The sequence below is a fragment of the Lissotriton vulgaris genome, chromosome 12 (assembly GCF_964263255.1).
Source record: "Lissotriton vulgaris chromosome 12, aLisVul1.2, whole genome shotgun sequence".
Classification (NCBI taxonomy): domain Eukaryota; kingdom Metazoa; phylum Chordata; class Amphibia; order Caudata; family Salamandridae; genus Lissotriton; species Lissotriton vulgaris.
Genome location: NC_141700.1, coordinates 710602673 through 710625436, shown reverse-complemented (window position 1 = coordinate 710625436; position 22764 = coordinate 710602673). Strand labels below are relative to the sequence as shown.

The following is a 22764-nucleotide window of genomic DNA, read 5'->3' as shown; positions in this document are numbered from 1 at the left end:
TGAGTTTATACTTTAGCTTTTATAGAAACAAGGAAGACTAAACCTGTGGTTACCATTACACAACACAGACTACATAATTAGTTTACATAACACATAATCCTACTCTACATAATTCATATACACTAAAAACAATGTACTTTCTATCAACATAATTTCACTGCATAACATACCACACAATTTCACTACACACAACGTACATCCATTCGACTCCAAAAAACATTATTAAAAAACTATTACATTTATAACGCCAATAGCTCGAACTCTCGCAAATCCGAGACCTATTACAACTAGTAGTCACATTTGCAGAGTATTGGAGAAAGGGGACTGGGCCTCCGACCAACGCTCAGGAATTCCACTGTATAGGATTTACAGGAGGTACCAGTACTTCTTGCCCCGAAAATCCCTCAGGAGTAGTGTGGACTTGATGCCCCAACCCGTAGTGTGTCAGAAGGTACACTTGTAGAGTGGTAGAGAAAGGGGGCGTGGCCTCCAAAAACCTGTGTGGGACTTAGTGAAGGTAACAGGAGGGATAGTTGGCCCCCAAGGACAAACTTGGGGTCCAACTACCCCTCCTAATACCTCCAGTAAGTCCCACACAGCAGCATTGGTAAGTTCTTAATGCAGGCTATGCCCCCTTTGTCCACCAGTATGCATATGCGCTCTCTGGTGGGATCGTGGGTGGGGATTAAAGTCCCCTTTTCTGCTGGGGGTTGTTTGGGGCCAACTAGCCTACCTGATACCTCCAGTTATCTCAGATAGTGGGACTTCCGAGAGGTGAGCAAAGGCCATGCCCCCTTTCTCCACCACTCTATAAATATGCCTCCTGGTGCGCTCTTGGTTGGGGGATGAAGTCCCCTTGCCTCCTGATGGTCCCTGGGGGCCAACTAGACCTCCTGTTATCTCTAGTAAGCCCACACAGCTGGATTGCTGAGAGTGGTCTGAGGCCACTCCCCCTTTTAACACCACTCTTCAAATGCTCCTTCTGACACACTGCTGCTCGGGGATGAAGTCCACTTTAGTCCTGAGGTCCTCAGGTCACATGAGGACATCATCCCCCACCGGAAATGTGCCAAGAGGAGCGTTTGCTGAGTGGTATAAAAAGTGGCATGGCCCGGACCACCTCTCAGCAATCTCACTGTGTGGGGCTTACTGGAGGTACCTGGTGGGCTAGTTGGTCCCTAAGGACCCTTAAGATTCTAGGGGACGTAATCCCCCAACCCAGAGCACGCCAGGAGGTACGTTTGCAGAGTGGTGCAGGGAGGGGGTGGGGCCTCTGTCGAGATGCTGGCTTCTCTTTTCTTTTTTTATTGTTAGAAGGGGGTTGTGTGGCCCCCCTTCTCATAATATTTTGTGGGCCCTGGGGATCCCACCCTCCAGGGCCTGAGACACTTTATATAAATATATTTTTTTAAGCTGCAAGGCGGCTTTGCGCCCCCTCTCCCAATGCCGATTTCATCCCCGGGGACCCCATCCCCCAGGGCATGGCCACTTATTGATACATTTTTTCAAATTTCCATTTAAAGAAGGGGGCTGTGCGGCCCCCATTCTGAGGCCATTATTGGCCCCTGGGACCACATTCCCCGGGGCCTGGCCTCACATTTGGGATCGCCCCAATGTCCCTGCCGGCTCCTCACCTCCTGCGGGAGCCTGTATTGCTTTGGGACAAAAGGAGCTGCTGACATGCAGCTCTCTTTGCCCAAAAGCAAATCTGTTTTGCTTCATGGAAGCAAGAGCAGTTTTTCTGCTCTCTCTTCCATGAAACTAAGCAGACATTTGCAATGGCAAGATGGGAGCAGGACTCCTGCCCTGCCATTGCAAACTGCAATTTCCCATGGGTGGGCACCCTAGGACATTGCTGGAGCCGGTCTTGGTGGGTGGCGGTCCCCAGGCCATGGGGGGCTCCAGGAGCACGGTCCCTCTCCTATCAAGTTTGAAGCCCCAGGAAGCGGTGTTCCCCGGGGCCAGGGGTCCACTACAGACCCCCGTACTTTATTTTCTCAATGCCCCGGGTTAGTGGTGGTCCCTGTGGCAGTGTGCAGGTGCAGGAGCCCCCACACTACTTTTAATGTATTACAGACTCAGGGTGTCGGTCCCCAGGACTTGGGCTGTCCTTGAGGCCCCCCCACCCATAGTACACAAATGCCCTGGAGGAGTGGCGGTCCTCGGGCCAGTGGGGCGAGGCAGAAGTCCCTCCTGCAGTTTTCTTTAAATGCCCTGATGAAGGTGGCTGTCCCCAGGGATGCGGAGGGCAGATGCCCCCTTATAATATTATTCATGCCCTGGGGAGCTGGTGGTCTCTGGGGATGCAGGGGCCCCCGTGGGCACCCACATAATAAATCTGTATTGTCCCTGGGACCGGGTCCACCCCGGGGGCTACTAGAAAATGAAGCGCAGAATACCACGGTTCATTTTTGAAAAACATTTTGGCAGACGTGAATTCTGCTTAAAGGAAAAATAATGCTTTTTTGGGCCTTCAGGTTCCCTGTAGGACCCCCCTGAACAGGCCTAGGGGGTAGGGGTGTTTCTACCCTACCCCTTTTTATGTTTTTTTACCTTTTTTGTTGTGACTATGTTCAACCGACTCACAAGATGGCTGCCAACACTTTTTGGTTTGGAGTGTTGGCAGCCAATCAGAATTAAGTTCTGGAGGGTTCGCGGATCCAGATATCAATATTTTTCAATTTTTTTATTTCTCGGAACTGCTGAACGGATTTACACCATTTGAGTAAAGAGTGTACTCTGAACCAAGAGCTACCTCTCTGCCAAATTTGGTGTAATTCCCTTCAGCAGTTCAGGCTGTAGCTGCAACAAAAGGTTTCAAGGTGATCTGTGAAGCGGGGGCTGAGAAAAAGGGGAGTCCCAAAACACTTTTCCTCCATGTTAATTTCCATAGGAAACTTTTGCCGTGGCTAAAGCCCGAACTGCTGAACAGAATTAAATCAAATTTGGCAAAAAGGTAGCTCTGGTCCAGAGTGCACTCTTTTTGATAAATGGTGAAAAATGCGTTCAGTAGTTCCTGAGATATTTTTTAAGATTTCTCAGATATACAACTGTGGCCACAGTGGATCCAGGAACCTCCTGATCTCATGCCTGAGATCTGATTGGCTGTCTACACTTCAACCCAGGAAGTGTTGGCAGTCATCTTGTGACTCGTTTGAGCTGAATCACAAGCAAAAACATTTAAAAAAGAAAAGGGGGCAGGCTAGAAACACCCTGACCACCTAGGCCTGTTCAGGGATCCCACAGGGACCCGCAGGGACCAAATAAAGTTGTAAAACAAGAGGAATTCAGCGGGATTTGCATTAGATCCACAAATCCGTCCGAAACTGTTTGAAAAGGTGAAGCACTGACTCCTGCGCTTGTTTACTTTAGGCCCCTGGGTGGGCCAGATCTTTGGGGCAATAAAAAATGAAAATGCAGCCCTGGGAACCACAACCTCCCCAGGGATAAATGTTGAAGCGCTGGGGGACACACAGCACCCCGTAGCCCTGGGAACCGCCACCTCCACAGGGCTATATTTTATTGTAGTACATGGGGGGACTCCAGCCCCCCATGCTGCCCAGGGGACTGCCACCTCCACAGGGCTAATTGTGTGAAATGTGGGGGGCCACATGGCACTCCTGCAGCCTCAGGAAAGGCCACCTCCCCGGAGCTATATACAAATAAGATATGTGGTGGCTGGGGGCATTACTAGAGAAATGCAGAGACGTTAAGGAGGAGGAATTATTTGTGATTATATAAAGATACAGGCAAATGCTCAAACGTTTGAATGTGTCTACTTTATTAAAAATAGATCGTTTGTACATGCAAATATGAACTGTTTATTAAAAGCGACAGAGACCTTTTATTGGTAGACTTTTATCACAGTCCTTTGTTAATTAAATAGACCATTTGAACTTGTGAATATGTCCTTTTTAGGTCTTGGCCTAGCGGTACACTGCGCAGCAGTGTTCGCACAGCCCGAGTCCTTTTGGCAGGGTTTTGCAAATGGACCTGGAAATTCCACATGCTCGTGCGTGGGAATTTCCATTAGCGGCCTGCTATTGGCCTTTCACTGCGTGTTGTTTTGTGAAAGAGACACCAATAGGCCAGAGGCGGGCACATAGCTCCGCCCCTGGCCTATTGGTGTCTATTACGCGCATTACCTGACATATTCTTTCAATTATCGTGCCCAGACATGTGCGCGATAATTGAAAGCATATGGCAGCGCGCGCACCACTCATGGCTTCCGAGGCGATCTCAAGTTACCCCCTAGCACAGTTTTTGTTTCCTGGCTGTATTTTCAGTATTGTATATTCAGAGTACTGGTCGGACAAGGGCCCGCAGGGGGAGCGACGCGGGGGCTTCCAGTAGCCCTAGAGGTACGACGCGCCTTAGGCCTCCTACTGCTGCGGGACCTGCTGCCTGCGCTACTGCTGCTCGGAGTGTGTCAAGGTTTACTTTCACAATACTGGTCTTGTGGCAAAGACAGTGGTGCACAGTCCTGTGTCTCGCTTCTTCTTGTGATTGCTGTTGTGACCCTGTGCAGCCTCTGTGCTCTTACTGCTGGCTGTGCCCATCCTGTTTTCTCTTCATCACTTTGTGCCTTCTCTGTGCCCTGACTGATGCTCCTCCTTCCTCTTCTCACTGTCTGTGCCTGCTTCCTCCCCCATGTCTTGGTGTTCCCTGCTTCCTCCCTGTGTCCTTTTGCTCGCTGCTTCCTGCTCTGTGTCCTCCTGTCTGCATCCTCATTGTGTGCTAGCATTTGAAACTGCCTTTCTTTATTCCTTAAAACATTGGTACATATTTTTTTATCTAGCTGAGTTATGATGCTTGTACATTTTGTTGGTATCCAATGTACGGGAAGACGCATTGCAGCTTTTTGGTTTGATAGAAGGTGCCCCATGTGACCCCATTGGCATGTGGTATCAGGGACAGATCCTAGTCCATAGTTAGGTTTCTCAGTTCTCTTGCCGCAGCTTGCGGGGCATCGAGTTCCTTCGGCCATATGTTGGTCGGCTGGTGTTCATGCCATGGTAAAACTGAACTATAGATCGCAGGTCATGAACTGTTTATAGTAAATACAACGAGGGTCCGGGCATTTGGAGGCTTGCTTTTTTTATCCAAACGAACATTTTGGGAAACTAATATTTGGTTTTTAATCTTAGGGATTTACTCACTTTTTAATCGCCTTGGTCCACGTACTTGCACATAAAAAACTGAAAGCTCACACTCGCTGCTTTAGCGAGAAGCCAGTGTTGCTATCTCTCTCCGGCCGCCATCTTGAATGAGGAGGTTGACGGCGGTGCCGGTTGGGGGCGCGCACTAGTGCAGAGACACGGATTGGCGCGCGTTGGACTATTTAATCGGCCAAATGCAAGCGCGCAGTTAGCTAAAACTGAACTATAGATCGCAGGACAGGAACTGCTTCAAGTAATTACAACGAGGATCTGGGCATTTGGAGGATCGCTTTTTTTAGCCAAACAAACATTTTGGGAAACTAATATTTGATTTTTAATCTTAGGGATTTACTCACTTTTTAATCGCCTTGGTACACGTACTTGCACATAAAAAACTGAAAGTTCACACTCGCTGCTTTAGCGAGAACCCAGTGTTGCTATCTCTCCCCGGCCGCCATCTTGAGTGAGGAGGTTGACGGTGGTGCCGGTTGGGGGCGCGCACTAGTGCAGAGACAAAGATTGGCGTGCGTTGGACTATTTAATCGGCCAAATGCAAGTGTGCCGCGCGAGCGCCGCTGGTGCACCAATGGCGTGCCGGATGCGCGCCAGAGGCAAGCCCGTCTGCGCCCGTCTGCGCACCGGTCATGCCAAGTGCCAGTTATGCTGCTCGACCTCACTCAACTCAGGGTAGGATAGTTTACTCCAGGGAGAGTGTCCTTAACATTGGTAAGAGGGAGGGAGGTGGGGAGCATGCACCTTCAGTAACTGCGAGGGACAACCAGAATATTTTAAACTGTGGGCTATTGAACTGTAGATCTTCGGTAAAACACCATACAGAGATCTCCAGCCTGGTAGAGGACCTGGAACTAGATATCCTATTCCTTACAGAGACTTGGACTCGCACTGGCTCGGTGGTAGAACTGGGCCTTGCTTGTCCGGAAGGCTTTAACTTTTTTCACAAACCCAGAAAATCGGGGAGAGGAGGAGGAGTAGGGGTGATCTTCAAGGAGAAATGGGATTTCTCACCCTTAGAGATAGAGGCGGTGACAGGGATAGAAACACTGGGCTTCTCTCTGCAGGAAAAGAAGGGGTGGCTAGTTCTGGCCAAGATCTGTTATAGACCACCAGGATCAGATACTCAGTATCAAGTACTGTTTAACACTATCACGGACCTTTCCCTAGCCCATTCCAGAATGATTATACTAGGGGATTTTAATTTGTGGGACAACGGGACCCTAGACATTCATCTGAGAGAGTTAAGCCATACATGTAAGAACTTTAATCTCGACCAGCTGGTTCAAGTACCGACACATCAGGGAGGGCATGTGTTGGATCTGGTTTTCGCAAATCAGACGAATACCAAGTTAATGGACATATTGCCGCAAAGCTGGTCGGATCACTCTTTAGTGCACTTTCACATTTTAACCCCCCGACCCGAGACTAGCAATAGCCATCGGACTACTTTCCGTCAGGGAAGAGAATAGGCCAAGCTAATAAATAATAAGCTATATTTGACACCCCTAATCAAAATCTGTTTGTTCCATCTAGTTCCAACGGGGAAAACTATCAGGAATACTGCAATTTTATTGACAGAGCCCTGGATAAGCTAGTCCCTATTAAGAGACTTAAAAACAGGAAGAAAGTCTCTGCTCCATGATTTAGTGAGAAATTGAAAGCTCTACATTCTTGCTGCAAGAGGGCGGAGAGAAAATGGAGGAGAAACTACGTGGATATAGATAGAGAGGAACTAAGAGTAGTTCAGGCCTGCTACAAAGAAGGCATTGCTAAGGCCAAAGCAGATTTCTACGCCGACTCTATTTTGCATACTCCAAATAGCACTAAAGAACTGTTTAGCATCATGAAGAATCGATCACACCCAACATGCACAAGTAACAAGGTGGTCGTCTCACAGTAACCCTGTGATTCGATCGCAGCACATTTTGAGGAAAAGGTTAGTAAGATCGTGGCCGAATTAGGCCCCAATAATAATAACAACTGGGTTGACCGGATCAGAAGATCAGGAGAAGATACAATTGCAGCTACCTATTTGGAAAACTTCCAGGTTCCATATGTGGACCGGTTTAATGAGTTGGCCCTGAGCATTACATCTGGCTATCCCCAGGACTCCTTACCCCCATAGAATATGGAAAATATCTGGTCTCTTTACCAGATATTTTCCATATTCCCTTGGTTAAACCCTCCCTTGGTTGCGTTTGATTTGCATCCAATTCTTAGAATAGGGAGTGGTCCTGGAAATATGGAAGAAGACAATAATTACACCTCTGCTCAAAAAACCGTCCCTTGATCCCCTGGTTCCAGCCAATTTTAGACCAATATCTCTCCTACCCTACCCGATTAAAATCTTAGAAAAAATAGTCAGTAAAACCTTGTCTGGATACTTGGAGGACAACCTCCTACTAGACAAGGATCAATTTGGCTTCCGCCCGGGCCACAGTACTGAGACCGCCTTGGTCACCGTTACAGACAATCTTCGGATGTGAGCAGACAAGGGAGAATCTTCCGTTTTAGTATTACTTGATATGTCAGCCGCATTCGACATGGTGAGCCATACAGTACTGTTGGAGAGATTAAAAATGATGGGGTTAAAGGATGTGCCTTGCAATGGCTACGTTCCTACCTTACCAGAAGGCAACAGATAGTGTCACTGCCTCCATATGAGGTGAGCCAGTTGCTAGTTGCGCATGGGGTTCCGCAGGGATCGGCAATCTGCCCTATCCTTTTTAATATCTATCTGCGTCCCCTTCTCTCTTTGATCAAGTCCTTCGATATCGATCTGGTAAACTACACAGACAACACCCAATTGGTGTTTTCCCTGAAAAGGAAAGGGGCGGTACCGATGGATAAGTTTCAAGATTTTATGCGCCAGACAGCAGAATGGCTCAGGCAGAACTCTTTACAATTTAATGGGGGGAAAGCAGAGGTGCTGTGCTGTCCTTCTCCTAGTGTGCACCAATCGCTAATGTCAGAGTTCAAGCTCACCTCAGAGGACGACCCTTTGACCCCGGCCAATAGTGTGAGTTACCTGGGGGTACAACTGGAGGGTAATCTCCAGATGGAATCCCAGGTTAACAGAACGACCAACGTATGCTTCACGTTGCTGCGACTGCTATGACGGATCCTTCCACTCCTGCCCAAGGATACTCGCTCCCTTGTGGTACAGAGTGTAATTCTTAGTAGACTGGACTACTGTAATGCTCTGTATTTGGGAGCCCCAAAGTACATCATAGGGAGATTACAGAGAGTCCAGTCTATGGCAGCTAAATTGGCTCTAAATAGGCAATGTAGGACCTCGATGACTGCAGCCCTGAGAGATTTACATTGGTTGCCTGTTAAAGAGAGGATCTATTTCAAGTCTCTAAGTATAGTGTACAAAGCGGCACAAGGCATGGGCCCTATTCCACTACGAGAAAGACTCTCTTGGTACAAGCCGGAAAGGCAGCTTCACTCCTCTAATGTAAACCTGGTAAAGACTATCAGGTTTAAGAGAGTAAGGATGGGTGGCAGAGCCTTTGGCATGGTGGCGGCTCAACTCTGGAATGATCTTCCCCAGTCTATTAGACAGTCCTGCACCTTAATCGGTTTTAGAAAGCTGTTGAAAACATGGATATTCCCGAGGGGGGACATCTAGCCCCCCTGCAGTAATGATGGATTGGTCCAACTGTATTTTACCTTCTGAAGTTCAAGCACCAGGATACCCATAGGGTGACAGTTTCGCGCTATATAAATGCTTGATACAATACAATACAATGGTCTACTGCTCATGACCTGTCTTTGCGGGGTTGAGCTATAGATGGTTAATCATCATTCCTGCACTCAAGGCACACAGGCGATCACTACATCTTGGGTCACATTTGATAGGCTCATAATTGCAGCATGTAAGGTTAAACAGACCATGCCTTAAAACGTCACTGTTTCAATGTAAGAGCTTCTCTTCAGTAAAAGCTACAGAGCAGTTCCTAAATAAAGTCAGGTAAGTGCAGCAACAAGCCCTGGTGACAAGTATGCCAGTATCGGAGGTGATAATAGAATCTTGCTCGGTAGGGTTCAGAATTTATCAGGTGTGATAATTCTCACCTATTACTAGGGGACGGACATGCGGATTTTGGTGCTTACCACAACTAAATCGACATGTTCTAGTATTTACCGGCCCTTTTTCCAGAGTTAAACTCTGACAGTTTTGACCTGCTGAAATAGGATTCAGCGGTTTGGACTTTATTCTATTGCACCCAGTAATTACCAAGTATGATAAAACTAAGGCTTTCCCATCCATACCTTTAAAGGTTTTACTCATTCAACCCTATTGATTTGGAAAGTGATTAATAGAAAGCATTCATATGACCAAGCTATCATTCAGTGTATAGCACCACACGTCACCACAAAGGCTTCTATGAGCCAGCCACCTTCGGGCCATTTGTATGCACTGCTACACACCATTAACATGGCAGCCCACAATATAGTGCCAAGGGTAGCTAAAGAACCTGTAACCGCCAACTAATACTGGGACCACTAAACGTTCACCCTCTCCTTCCTCGCCGCCTCCCCCAGGAGGTAAAAGTCTGCAATTTGGAGTTGGTTGTGTACATAACAGGTACTCCTCGCCAAAAAAAGCGTTTTGACGCCTCTTCAGGGGTAGTAAGAGCTCTATAAATGCAATTCTAATTACCATTGATTTTAAAGTGATGTAATGGGTTTTTAATCTGTACAGTGGGTACTTAGAGGCGCAGTGACGTTTGTGTTCATGACGTCAGGCTGCAGAGTCCCGAGTGCAGGTTTGGCTGAGAAGGGTTTGGGGACAATTAAAAGAAGCAGGGCTGCATAGTTTTGAATAGTCTGTAGTATTTTAGTGGTGGACACAGGAGCTCCAAGATGAATAGCATTCGCATAGTCCTGCCTCGACAGGATCAATGCTTGTACTAACAGTCTTCTGGCCAAGAAAGGTAGAATGGGGAGAATTTTCCTGATCATCCGCAGAAGGTTGTAGCAGGTGCCTGCCACTTTCCGCGCCTGTTTCTTAAAATCTAGATTGACGTCCAGTATGACTCCTAAATTTTTTGTGGACTATTTCGGGGTATGGGTGTGGGGGTCCTAGACTATTAGGCTACCAAGAGTCTATATTCAAAGGGGCCGCCTTGCCAAGAAGCATTATTTCTGTTTTAGCTCCGTTGAGCCTCAAATAGGAAGTATCCACCCAGCTAGCCACTTTTTCTAGACAGGACATGAGGGCACCTCCTGAGTTGTCATTTTTATTCAGTGAAACAACTAACTGAGTATCGTCTGCATAGGTGACGATCTGCACCCCAAATGGGGTGACAATATGTGCCAGAGAACTCAGGTAGATGTTAAACAGGGTAGGGCCTAAATGCGGATCCCTGAGGGACTCCGCAGGTAAGAGGCACTGGTTCGGAAATACAGTCTCCTTCAAAAACAGATGGCCGAATGAGCGTGGTCACGTGGGGAGCCATTTCAGTGCCACTCCTTTAATCCCAACATCTCGAAGTCTACTGATCAGGGGCGAGTGGTTGACTGTATCGAAGACTGCGCTGAGATCTAATAAAGTAATTACAGCATAGCCTCCGTTGTCAAGAATCCTCCTTGTTTCCTCCACTACCGACAGGAGGGCAGTCTCAGTGCCCTGCTGTGATCTAAAACCTGTTTGAGAGGAGGGGAGCAGATCATTATTTTTCAAAAAGCTCAACAGGGTAGAGTTTACATGTTTCTCTGCGATTTTACTTATGCCAGGAAGCAGGGATATAGGTCAATAATTCGCCCAATATTCTGGATCCAGGTTGGGCTTCTACAGCAGGGCCTTGACCATTGCCCTCTTCCACAAGGGAGGTACAGTTCCCGTGAGGAAGGAGGCATTAATCAGGTCAACTAAAACTGTAGAAATAGTCTTACTGATCTTAAAAAGAACAGTAGGCGGGGCTGGGTCAGAGGGTGAACCTGATTTAAGATGGGTTAGAATTTCGACTAAAGAATCCTGATTCAATAGAGGAAACTCCTTCAGTGAAACTTGTTCCTTTATCGGATCAGTTTGAAGTACCAGCTGCATGTCTCTTTCCATAGGGGAAGATTTATAGATAGTTTGCTGAGAAAAATTCTGCTAGCTGAATACACCGAGATTGAAGATTGTCTATGATCAGTCAGGGGTCAGGAGGAGTCCGGAGTGATTTAGCGATTGAGAAAATTTCATGCAGAGAGTTCACCGCTGATGCTATTTTATCCTGATAGTAGCAACTTTGTGCAGTTTTTATTTCTAATTGGTAGTGTTTGATAGCTTCTCTATATTTAGCTTTATTGCAAAATGAAAAATCTTTTCTCCAATTCCTTTCCAGTACATTACACTCTTGCTTTAGCTTCCAGAATCCCGAGTAGTACCAGAGATTTTTCTTGGTTCCAGTTTTTATCTGTGTCTCGTTCTTTGGGAGAATAATATTTAACGAGGACTCTAGCAAGCTATTAAAGGAGTCATTGGCAATTATGGGATTAGAGTGGGGTGTAGGTCTTTTGATTTCCAGTTCATTCTCCCAAACATTCCATGGAAGAGTAGACCAGGTCCGAATAAGTTTATTTGTTTTCCTGGCCGGGGAACTTATTTCCTGCCTGACCCATGTAAATGGTAGCAGGAAATGATCGGACCAAGGTAAGGGAATAGGTTGAGAAACGGTCAAAGATTGAATATTAAAGAAGATAGGGTCTAATAAAAGACTTTTATTGTATGTTGACCCTGAGACTTTTAAACTAAACTGAAAGGCTGCTAGCCCCTCAACAAGATCTACTATTTGGGGAAGTGGAACTTTATAAAAATGTATGTTAAATTCTCCCAGTACCGTGAAATTAGGTAGGGAGCTAGCCAGATTAGCTACACTTTCCGTCAAAGCCTGAGAGAATGAGCCAGAAGGGACTGGGGGCGGTAAAGTAAAATACCCGAGAGGGTGGTGACAGGAGATACCCAGATCGAAAACAGGATACTTTTACAGTTAGGGATGGGATTATTTGAGATACGGCATTTAAATTCCTCCTTATAGATCATAGCAATGCCCCCTCCTCGCCTGACATCTCGGTCTTGCCTCTGTATCATGTAATGGGGTGGGAAACTTTGTATAATGGCATAATCCATATCTTTATCTAACCAAGTTTCCGTAAGAAATAGAATATCAGGTTTTTCATCTTCCAATAGAATGTGGATCTCCATAGCGTGTTTGGGGAGGGAGCGACAATTAAGTAGGAGCATTTTAAGTTCCCTTTCCTCCCCTGAACGCTCTGACCCTTGTAAAGGAGAGCTAATTCCAAAGCCACAGCTAGAGCATTGTAAAGGGAAATGCTCACAGCAGATAGAATGTTTACACTTACTATTTAGCTCTTCTTTAAAACATATGAGTTGGTCTCGTGAATAGGCAAGCCTTAAATTATTAAAACCAGCAGGGATCCTGGCCCCAGGTCCTGACCGGGTGCAGACAGGTGCAAACGGGCTAGCCTTAGGCGCGCCTTCAGCACCCCAGAAGCGCGCCCGCTGCGCGCGTCCAATGTGCGGTCGCGTCATCATCTCCTAATGAGGACGAATGAGCGTGGTCACGTGGGGAGGCTCTAGCGAGATCGTGGCAGCAACTAGAATGGTAACCTACTTGAAAGTCACCAGCCCTGGGAGCATTGAAGACAGCTCCGAATCTAAGACATAAGTGCAGCAGTGTTTAAACAGTTTCAAGTTTTAAAAGCAATTTTAAGCAAAGCAATTTCTCATAAAATAGCCCAGTTATATGTACAATTCCCCTTAGCACTTCCCACCAACGTTACTCATCAACAAAAGCGTCCTTCAAGGATGCGTCTTCGGCTATAAATAGGTTCTCCTTTTATTTTTAAATAGACCACTCAATGACAAAACTGTACTTTGTGGGTTCTCTCGATATGAATTTTTAAGGAAATAATAAGCCACAGATTCTTAATCTGCACAATAAATCATTGTTCTCTACGGCAACTCGCAGTTCATGGTTTGGCACAACCTATAACTTGAAAATGGCCATAAAGTCATTGGAATCCTTTCAGTATTGAGTTGAGTAAAACAATGAAACTGATTAAAACAGTAACAATGAGCTTGAGTAAAACAGTTACATTGCATTCAAAGCAGTCTCCAATTCAGTTTTAGGCTCTATGGGCAAACCTCCATAGACTTTAATGGAGTGGTCCTGATGCAAGGAATGCAGGATACTGAAAGTGCTCAAGGATGCTGAGGATACCGAGCCTAAGATGGAGTTCTTCCTGAGACCACCCCTTGGTCCACGAACATGGTGGGTTGACTTTGGCCACAGATGTTGAAGTCCCTCGGAATCTGCGTAAAGTCTAGTAAAAAAAAACCAGTTGCCACTGGTCTACTGGTTTCCAGCTATAGGAAAACCAGCATCTCCAATTTAACTGGTGGTAACTCCCTTGCTGAGCAACCAAACTGTCCTCCACCAACTCTACAGGGTTCAGCAGACTTCGGTAAAACCTTTGAGGTTTGAGAGGTTCTCCTATGGTGTGCTTTGGTGGTCAGTGATGAACAGACATTTGTGAGTACCAACTCACCAATACAAGCTTCTTCAGCATTTGTGGCCCTGTAGCTGGGATAGGAAGCCTGCCAATTGTCTCTTGAAGTCACATCTTCTGTTCGGCCTAAGGGACCACTTTTAGTCCAGCACGGCACCACAGGCATAGTCCTCTCTTTGCCAGCACAAGGAGCAGCAGGTGCAGTACAGCCTTATGTGCAGCGTCTCTTTGCTTGGTCCAAGGAACAACAGGGTAGTCCTTTTGCAGTCCTCTCTCCAGTTCAGAAGTAGTCTGACCTCAAGGTGCCACAGGTGCCATGTTTATGCCAAGAGTGTGCCTCATGGGATGCAGCAACTACTATCCAATGGGTTACTAGATTCCCTCCCACCTGGTTTTGACTTCCTGTATAGTGTGGCATCTATATAGCATGGATTGCACCATACTGCCCACTCCCAACATGGCAAACCCTTCTCTTGGTGTTTGAAGCTCCCTAGCCCAACCCTGAGGCTTGGCTACCTCAAGGAAAAAACTCTTTGGCAGCATCGTCTCCCACTTTGTCCCAGATACCATTCGGTCTGCAAACACAAAAGAGCAGCCACTCTTCTTTTTTGTCCACCATTTGTGCTTCAAAAGTGACTACCCCTTTTAAGCTCTGCTTTTGGGCTAGAACCTTGTTTGGCGTTTGTTCCAGGAAAAGGTCACACTCGCTCCACTGGCAATCCTTTGTGTTCCATCCTGAGAGTCGGTCACACCCCTCAACACCTAAAGGGCAGAAGGCTGTTTCGTAGCCAGCAATTGTAAATGGTCAATGGAAAACATTGGGAAACAAAGTGGCAACTTTTTTAAGTTCCATTTGTGCAAATGTTACATTAAATTCAACTTGAGCATTGTCTGGTTTAATTCAACTATTCTTTTGATATCTTGCAGTATCCGATTTACTAGCTTCAATCAGAAGTTAACTCTGATAAGAGCTCAGTGTGTAGCTCTCTATTTGGCAGTGGGGCTACTAGCTTTTCCACAGTAAAAACAACAATACAGGGATTTTACTGCAAGGACATGTAAAGTTAGAAAATACAATGCCCAACCTTTTAATATAGTGCACCCTGCCTTTAGGGCACATTAGACCTGCCTTAGGTATGACATATGAATGTCTGACAAAATATCGATAACACAAATATCGATATACAAAAATATCGAAACAAAAATATCGAAGTCAAAAATATAGGAATCCTATCCCTAACAAGGTAAGTACAAATATATCGAAAATAAAATATAGAATGACAAAAATATTGTTTTTTGTAAAATATCGTTTTTTTAAATATAATAAAAATGTAATATTAACAAAATAATACTTATAAATGTAATAAACATATGTAAAAATGTACTATAATATTTAAAATTAATACATAATGTAATACAAATTAATATTAATAAATATATAATACATAATATATTTTCATTAATAAGAACTCTAAATTAATTATTTTCATAACTTAAAAACAAATAAAAATGTAATAAATTACTAATACATTTATTTACATAAAATATTCACATAAATAACAATTAATAACAACATAATATAAATAAAAAAGCTAAATACATTTTAGATAGCGTATGAGTGAAAATTTCTATTCCCACTCCAGAGAGGGCAACAGTAGGGAAAGTGTTGGATAGCGTAGGGTTAAAAATTACTATTCCAACTCCAGAGAGTGCAACAGTAGGAAAAGTGTTGGATAGCGTAGGGGTAACAATTACTATTCCAACTCCAGAGAGTGCAACAGTAGGGAAAGTGTTGGATAGCGTAGGGGTAAAAATTACTATTCCCACTCCAGAAAGTGTAACAGTAGGGAAAGTGTTGGATAGCGTAGGGGTAACAATTACTATTCCAACTCCAGAGAGTGCAACAGTAGGGAAAGTGTTGGATAGCGTAGGATAATAAATTACTATTCCAACTCCAGAGAGTGCAACAGTAGGGAAAGTGTTGGATAGCGTAGGGGTAACATTTCCTATTCCAACTCCACAGAGTGAAACAGTAGGGAAAGTGTTGGATAGCGTAGGGTTAACAAATACTATTCCCACTCCAGAGAGTGCAACAGTAGGGAAAGTATTGGATAGCGTAGGGGTAACAATTAATATTCCAACTCCAGAGAGTGCAACAGTAGGGAAAGTGTTGGATAGCGTAGGGGTAAAAATGGCTATTTCCACTCCAGAGAGTGCAACAATAGGGAAAGTGTTGGATAGCGTAGGGGTAACAATTTCTATTCCAACTCCAGAGAGTGCAACAGTAGGGAAAGTGTTGGATAGCGTAGGATTAAAAATTACTATTCCAACTCCAGAGAGTGCAACAGTAGGGAAAGTGTTGGATAGCGTAGGGGTAACAATTACTATTCCAACTCCAGAGAGTGCAACAGTAGGGAAAGTGTTGGATAGCGTAGGGGTAACAAATACTATTCCCACTCCAGAGAGTGCAACAGTAGGGAAAGTGTTGGATAGCGTAGGGGTAACAAATACTATTCCCACTCCAGAGAGTGCAACAGTAGGGAAAGTGTTTGATAGCGTAGGGGTAACAATTACTATTCCAACTCCAGAGAGTGCAACAGTAGGGAAAGTGTTGGATAGCGTAGGGGTAACAAATACTATTCCCACTCCAGAGAGTGCAACAGTAGGGAAAGTGTTTGATAGCGTAGGGGTAACAATTACTATTCTAACTCCAAAGAGTGCAACAGTGGGGAAAGTGTTGGATCGCGTAGGGGTAACAATTACTATTCTAACTCTAGAGAGTGCAACAGTGGGGAAAGTGTTGGATAGCGTAGGGGTAACAATTACTATTCCAACTCCAGAGAGTGCAACAGTAGGGAAAGTGTTGGATAGCGTAGGATTAAAAATTACTACTCCAACTCCAGAGAGTGCAACAGTAGGGAAAGTGTTGGATAGCGTAGGGGTAACATTTCCTATTCCAACTCCACAGAGTGCAACAGTAGGGAAAGTGTTGGATAGCGTAGGGGTAACAAATACTATTCCCACTCCAGAGAGTGCAATAGTAGGGAAAGTGTTGGATAGCGTAGGGGTAACAAATACTATTCCCACTCCAGAGAGTGCAACAGTAGGGAAAGTGTTTGATAGCGTAGGGGTAACAATTACTATTCTAACTCCATCGAGTGCAACAGTGGGGAAAGTGTTGGATCGCGTAGGGGTAACAATTACTATTCCAACTCCAGAGAGTGCAACAGTAGGGAAAGTGTTGGATAGCGTAGGGGTAACAATTACTATTCCAACTCCCGAGAGTGCAACAGTAGGGAAAGTGTTAGATAGCGTAGGGATTAAAATTACTATTCCCACTCCAGAGAGTGCAACAGTAGGGAAAGTGTTGGATAGCGTAGGGGTTTAAATTACATACTTTAAAATTATTTAAAAAAATTAATAATACAAATATGATCTATTAAATAAATATAAAACATTTACAAGACATATACATAATTATTAAAAACATGATTAGCAAAATATATATAACCTAAAAAAATCATGAAATACATACCATTTTAATATTTAATTACCAATTAATAAATAATTAACAATTATAAAATTAACTTAACAATTATTTTTAATTCATTATTACTTAATTACATTAAAATTAGTTCCCACCATATTCCCCTATAAACACACAACCCGCAACAGAACACATCTATCAATTAATTAGTTATTTAAAATTAATTACCAATTAATTACATTTATTTACCAATTAATAAAAATTAATGTATGCTTCCTACTAATTAATAATTAATTCTACATAATGAAATTACTTCCCACCCTATTCCCCTATAAGCCCATAACCCGCTACAGGACATATTTATCAATTAATCAATTAATTAAATATAATTACCCGAATAATTAAATATAATTACCAATTATTTTTAATTAATGTATGATTCCTACTAATTAATAATTATTTAAACATTATTAAATTACTTCCCACCCTATTCCCCTTTAAACCCATAACCCGCTACAGAACATATTTATCAATTAATCAATTAATTAAAATTAATTAAAAATAATTCTCAATTAATTAATTAATAATTCCTACTAATTAATAATTATTTAACATAATTAAATTACTTCCCACCCTATTCCCCTATAAACCCATAACCCGCTACAGAACATATTTATCAATTAATCAATTAATTAAAATTAATTAAAAATAATTCTCAATTAATTAATTAATAATTCCTACTAATTAATAATTAATTTAACATTATTAAATTACTTCCCACCCTATTCCCCTATAAACCCACAACCCGCTACAGTACTAAAAAACAATATTTAATTAAATTACATTAAAAATTAATAATAAAACATAATAAATACAATATAATATACACAACATTTATTTAAAAATCGATATTAGTAACATCGAAATTATTTAATTCGATATTACTGACATCGATATTTAAAACTTTGATATTACTAATATCGATATTAAGACTGTCGATATTACTTACCTTCTACATTATGTCCCATCGATATTTAAACTTCAATATAATTGTATATCGAAATTTAAAACTCGATATTTTGTCTGTGTACCATGACATATAGATGTTGAAAAGGAGTGCTTGTAATTTGCCAGTGTTCTAAATTTCAAATTCGAGTTTGCAGTTTAAAAACCCTCTGCCAGCAATGGCGGGCTTGGAGTCATGCTTTGTTTTATCACACTGTGACACTTTAAGTGCTGCAGTCCACAAGAGACACCTTAACTTACAGGCCCTAAGAACCCCATGTACCATAGAGCAGGGACTTATAAGTAAGTTATCTTATTCCAATTGTGGGTCAGCTAAAAAGACGTACACGTTTTAAGGTTCAGAGCACTGACCCTGGGGTCTGCTGGGCAAACCCAGTGCACCTTCAAAGTTGAACAACCAGTGGCAGCAGTCTAATACCTTGAGGGTAATCATGCAAAAGAGTAATTTCCTTATAGTGCTGCATAAATATTCATGCAGTTGATTAGTGCTTAGCTGTTAAGGCAATATAACTTTTTTTTTCATTTGCTCTGGTTTACTGATGAAATTCTACATTTGCTCACACCCCAGTGAGATTGTACATTTTATAATTTCATATGTGAAAATAATGTATAAAACCCCCTAATTTTCATATGTGAAAATAATCTATAAAAACCCTTAATTTTGGGGGTGAGCCAAAAGACTTTGGGGCATATTATCAAGGGGGTTTATCTCCGCTTTTTTGGCTTTAAAAGCCAAGAAAGCGTAGATAAAATTATCTCCCTATTACCTAGCTGTCTCTAACACCAGTTAGCGACAGCTAGTAGGAGATAGCGACCATCTTGGGCCCCACTTTGCATGTCAGTGATATTTATCACTAATGACATGCAAAGTGGGCGTGCCAAGATGTTAGCGACTGAAAATAGTCGCTAACATCTCTATCTCCTATTATCAACTTATGGAGATATTCGCACTAAGCGCAAATATCTCCAAAAGCTAACACCTGCCCTGAGCAGTTCTTAGCCATGTTATCCAATGGGAGGTGGATAACATGGCTAAGAGCATTAGCTCAGTAATGCATGAATATCGCTGACTTTTCAGCGATATTCATGCATTGCGGCGATTGCGATAAATCTTGGTAATACCAAGGCTTATTTGCGGTAAAAATCGCCGCAGCTCAGCGGTAAGTTTTTGTTTCTAACCAAGCAATAGTGATAATTATCGCTATTGCTTGGTAATATGCCCCCTTGTTTTTCTACTAGAAATGCTGTCTGTTGTTTTCCCGATTTTTTCTATCTATTGTAATAATTTTTGGTTTTTGCATTCCCTGTATAACTATATTTTGATTGTATTTTTCTAATTTTGCTGCTTAGGTGGTTCCTTAATATGGGGACACATTGCCTCATGAAATTGGCATTAAACACCGTCTCCGATCCAGTAAATGTGAGAACTGTGATTGAGGTAAATGTTGGAGAGCCTAAGGTTTTAGGATACTGTTTTGTTCCCACAATGGCAACCAGCCAGATCTTGTCTGATGTGGTCTCTGTTACAACACTAATAATATTAGTAGTTCAAGGGAGATTTTTACTGAACATAAGTAGCTCTTATTACAGAAAAGGTGGGAGACCAAGGGGTAGTGGTAGTAGTACTGTGACAAAATATATGACTGCATGTGGGAAATACCCAGTTTGGTTGCTGGTAGAACCATACATGACCAAATCCAAGTCCGAAAATAGATGGAAGTTTAATCCACAGAAATGGGACTCAGACAGCTGAGCATACCAGCTAGTCCATGAGAAATAAGCATTTATGAGCAGATTACCTGATTAATCCCAAACTAACAGTAACATTCCAAGTATTTTTTAAAGACATTAAAAGCATAATAATAATGCAATAAGATATAGTGGATACTAGTCAGTCAGTCAGTCAAGTATAACTTTATTCGGCTAGATTAAAACCATCATAGTGCATACAATCAATTCATAAAAGCATAAATGATTGTTCTTATAGTGGATACTACACTCTGACACTCCTGTGATATAAATTAAAACTAAAAACTATTGATGACTATACAGGTGCTTAGTAGACCTGCCTGCTAGGAAGCACCCAAACTGTTCCATTACAATTTTATGCAAAGGTTAATTGTTTTAAGTATCATATTTTTATTGCAAGCATATGCTGCCACTTTTAGGTAGTGACATGTTTTCTTTTGTTTGATTTTGTGGCATATGTTTTCAATAAAAAAAAAAATTATTGCAACAGCTGTTCAATGCCTTACACATTTGTCTTTGCCAATGCTTGATTAAAATTCCTTCTATGTTCGTCATTCAGTATTTGTTTGCAGCCACTTCTATGGACAAACATCACATATTTCAAAGTCACTCCCCTGACTGTATCCTACGACAAATGACTGTGAAAATCTGGCGCAAATGGTTTGTGGCTTGTTTGGTTCCATTTTAAAATTGCGCCCATTAGAGGATTTTTTTGAGAAGCCCATTTTCTTTAAGAAAATTGCCCAGCTCTGTAAAAAATAAAGATTTTTTTTAAGTTTCATTCTTCCCTTGAAAAGGGATTCCTCCATTTTGGAAAACCAGTTGCCAACTCAACTTGAGAGTCTGTCATTTTTCAATTGAATGTGACTTCTTTATTTTGGTTGCAAACCATCAATACACTTCATACGAATCACAATTTTGAAGTGGCATCCACAACATTCCCCTTCCCAACTTGGATTCGGTATCCAGTCGCTAACCCATTTTAGGAGTCTGTTAAACTGTAACAACTCTTTAAATGGATTTAGTACACTTGAAAAGTATTTCTGCAGTCACCAACACTGAAACCTGAGTGTTTGTAACACAAATATGTTTAAGTTCTGGGCCATTATGACCCATTAAACAAAAAATAGTTGTAATTGGGTGCAAAAACCAAGCTGATACAGTGTGCAAATGATATTTCACCAGGCAACTGTAGAGCTCAAAATCAATGTGCCACTTGGAAAGAAGCTTATAATGCACATGCTTGCTCAGGTGAATGGCCAGTTTCCAGCAGAGGGAATTGTTTCAGCTTGTGGTTGCTTGAAATGCAAGATCTAGGGATCCTACAAAACCCCCCCTTCTTGGGTTCCCATAATTCAACAACAACCATTCAGGAGTTCTTCTTAGTACCTCTTGGGTTTCTGTAAACAGACTCTATATCCATGTTTGTAAAACAGCCACCCTTTTAAGATTCATTTAAGCTTGAGATTCCTGTTAAAACACTCCACAGGAAAAGCTCTCTGTCACAGGAAGGATGTGGAGGATGAACAGAGACATAATTCTGGACCTCTAAGTGGGCCCCACTAAACTCACTGGTGTGATTGGAAATCTCCCCTTCAGAGCATGGGATGCAGTCGTAGCAGCAGACTCCTTGGCCCTCTCGAGTGGATTTTCTGAATCCAACTGTGCACATTTCACTGCAGGAGGATTGAGGGATCTGGAAGAACAAAAATACATGTTGATGTACAGGTGAATTTGAATCAGGTTTATACAGTTTCTTCTGCTGAGGCCATGATGATGATAGTTCATATTGCATCTCAGATTTTTACATAGAAACAAGCTTGTGTATTGTCTTTTGGATCACATTAAGATTTGTATTTACCCAGGCAAAATGTTAGTAAAGGTGGACTCTCTCAGGGACTTATTGATAAACAGCATTTTGTAGTTCTCTTAGTAATAGCAGTACAATAGTACAACTCACATACTATGAAATGCTATTCACAATCCTACATACAGAGATCTAAGCGGCTGATTACAATGGCGGATGGACTAAAGTCTGTCCACCATCATATCGTAATTGGGACCGTCCACCTATGAGGTGGCCGTCCCACAGGGCAAATTATGTTGCATTGCCCTTGTTTTGTATTGCTGTGAGAGCTGCGCTCGGCTTATGTCCCTGGCCCAGAGGCTTAGAGGGGCCTGCTACAGGGGCCGTTTTGCAGCGGGTTGACCCTGCAGAACGACCTGCAGAAAGGGATATTGTAATCCCTACGGCGGTGCCTGACAGTCACTGCCACCAGTCAGGGACTACAGGGAGGTCCTACAGGAGGTCAGATTAAGACCACCTGTGGGTCCTTCCAACCACAACCTGTCCACCCACCATTGTAATCTGGTGGGCAGAAATCTGTATTACGATGGTGGAGGGACCGCCACTGGCAGCCTGTCGGTGGCAGTCCCTCCACCATCGTAATGAGGCCCTAGGTCTCTGCATGTCCTATCATTTATATGTGGAGGTCCTTGCCACAACTGAAGAGATCGCTGCACCTTGTATACCTCCAATTTTGTTGTAAATATGGAATGGACAGGGAGGAGGAGGAGAGGTCTAGCGAGAGAAAAACACCCACCCATAAACCAGTAATCTTATTGCTAATCACAAACTGCATTTCTATAGTTATTACAGCTAAAAGGTCCCAAAATAGTTGTAAATGTATTTCACCTCAGAACTAGAATTAAGTTCAGCACCAAACTTGACCAAGCAGTTGTACTGAGACATCCTCCCATAGCAAATAATGGAGGCAGGGATTTGGAGTCCATAGGAAA

The 22764-nt window shown here is 43.0% G+C and overlaps 1 protein-coding gene across 1 annotated transcript in view; it reads right to left on the bottom strand.

Moving 5' to 3' along the window:
• Positions 1–22764, bottom strand: part of LOC147678071 (extracellular calcium-sensing receptor-like) — an 86439-nt gene that overhangs the window by 14795 nt on the left and 48880 nt on the right. The window contains exon 4 of the mRNA XM_086945618.1: positions 21538–21661. Coding sequence (XP_086801744.1) covers positions 21538–21661 — 124 coding nt within the window. The remainder of the gene's footprint in view (positions 1–21537; positions 21662–22764) is intronic.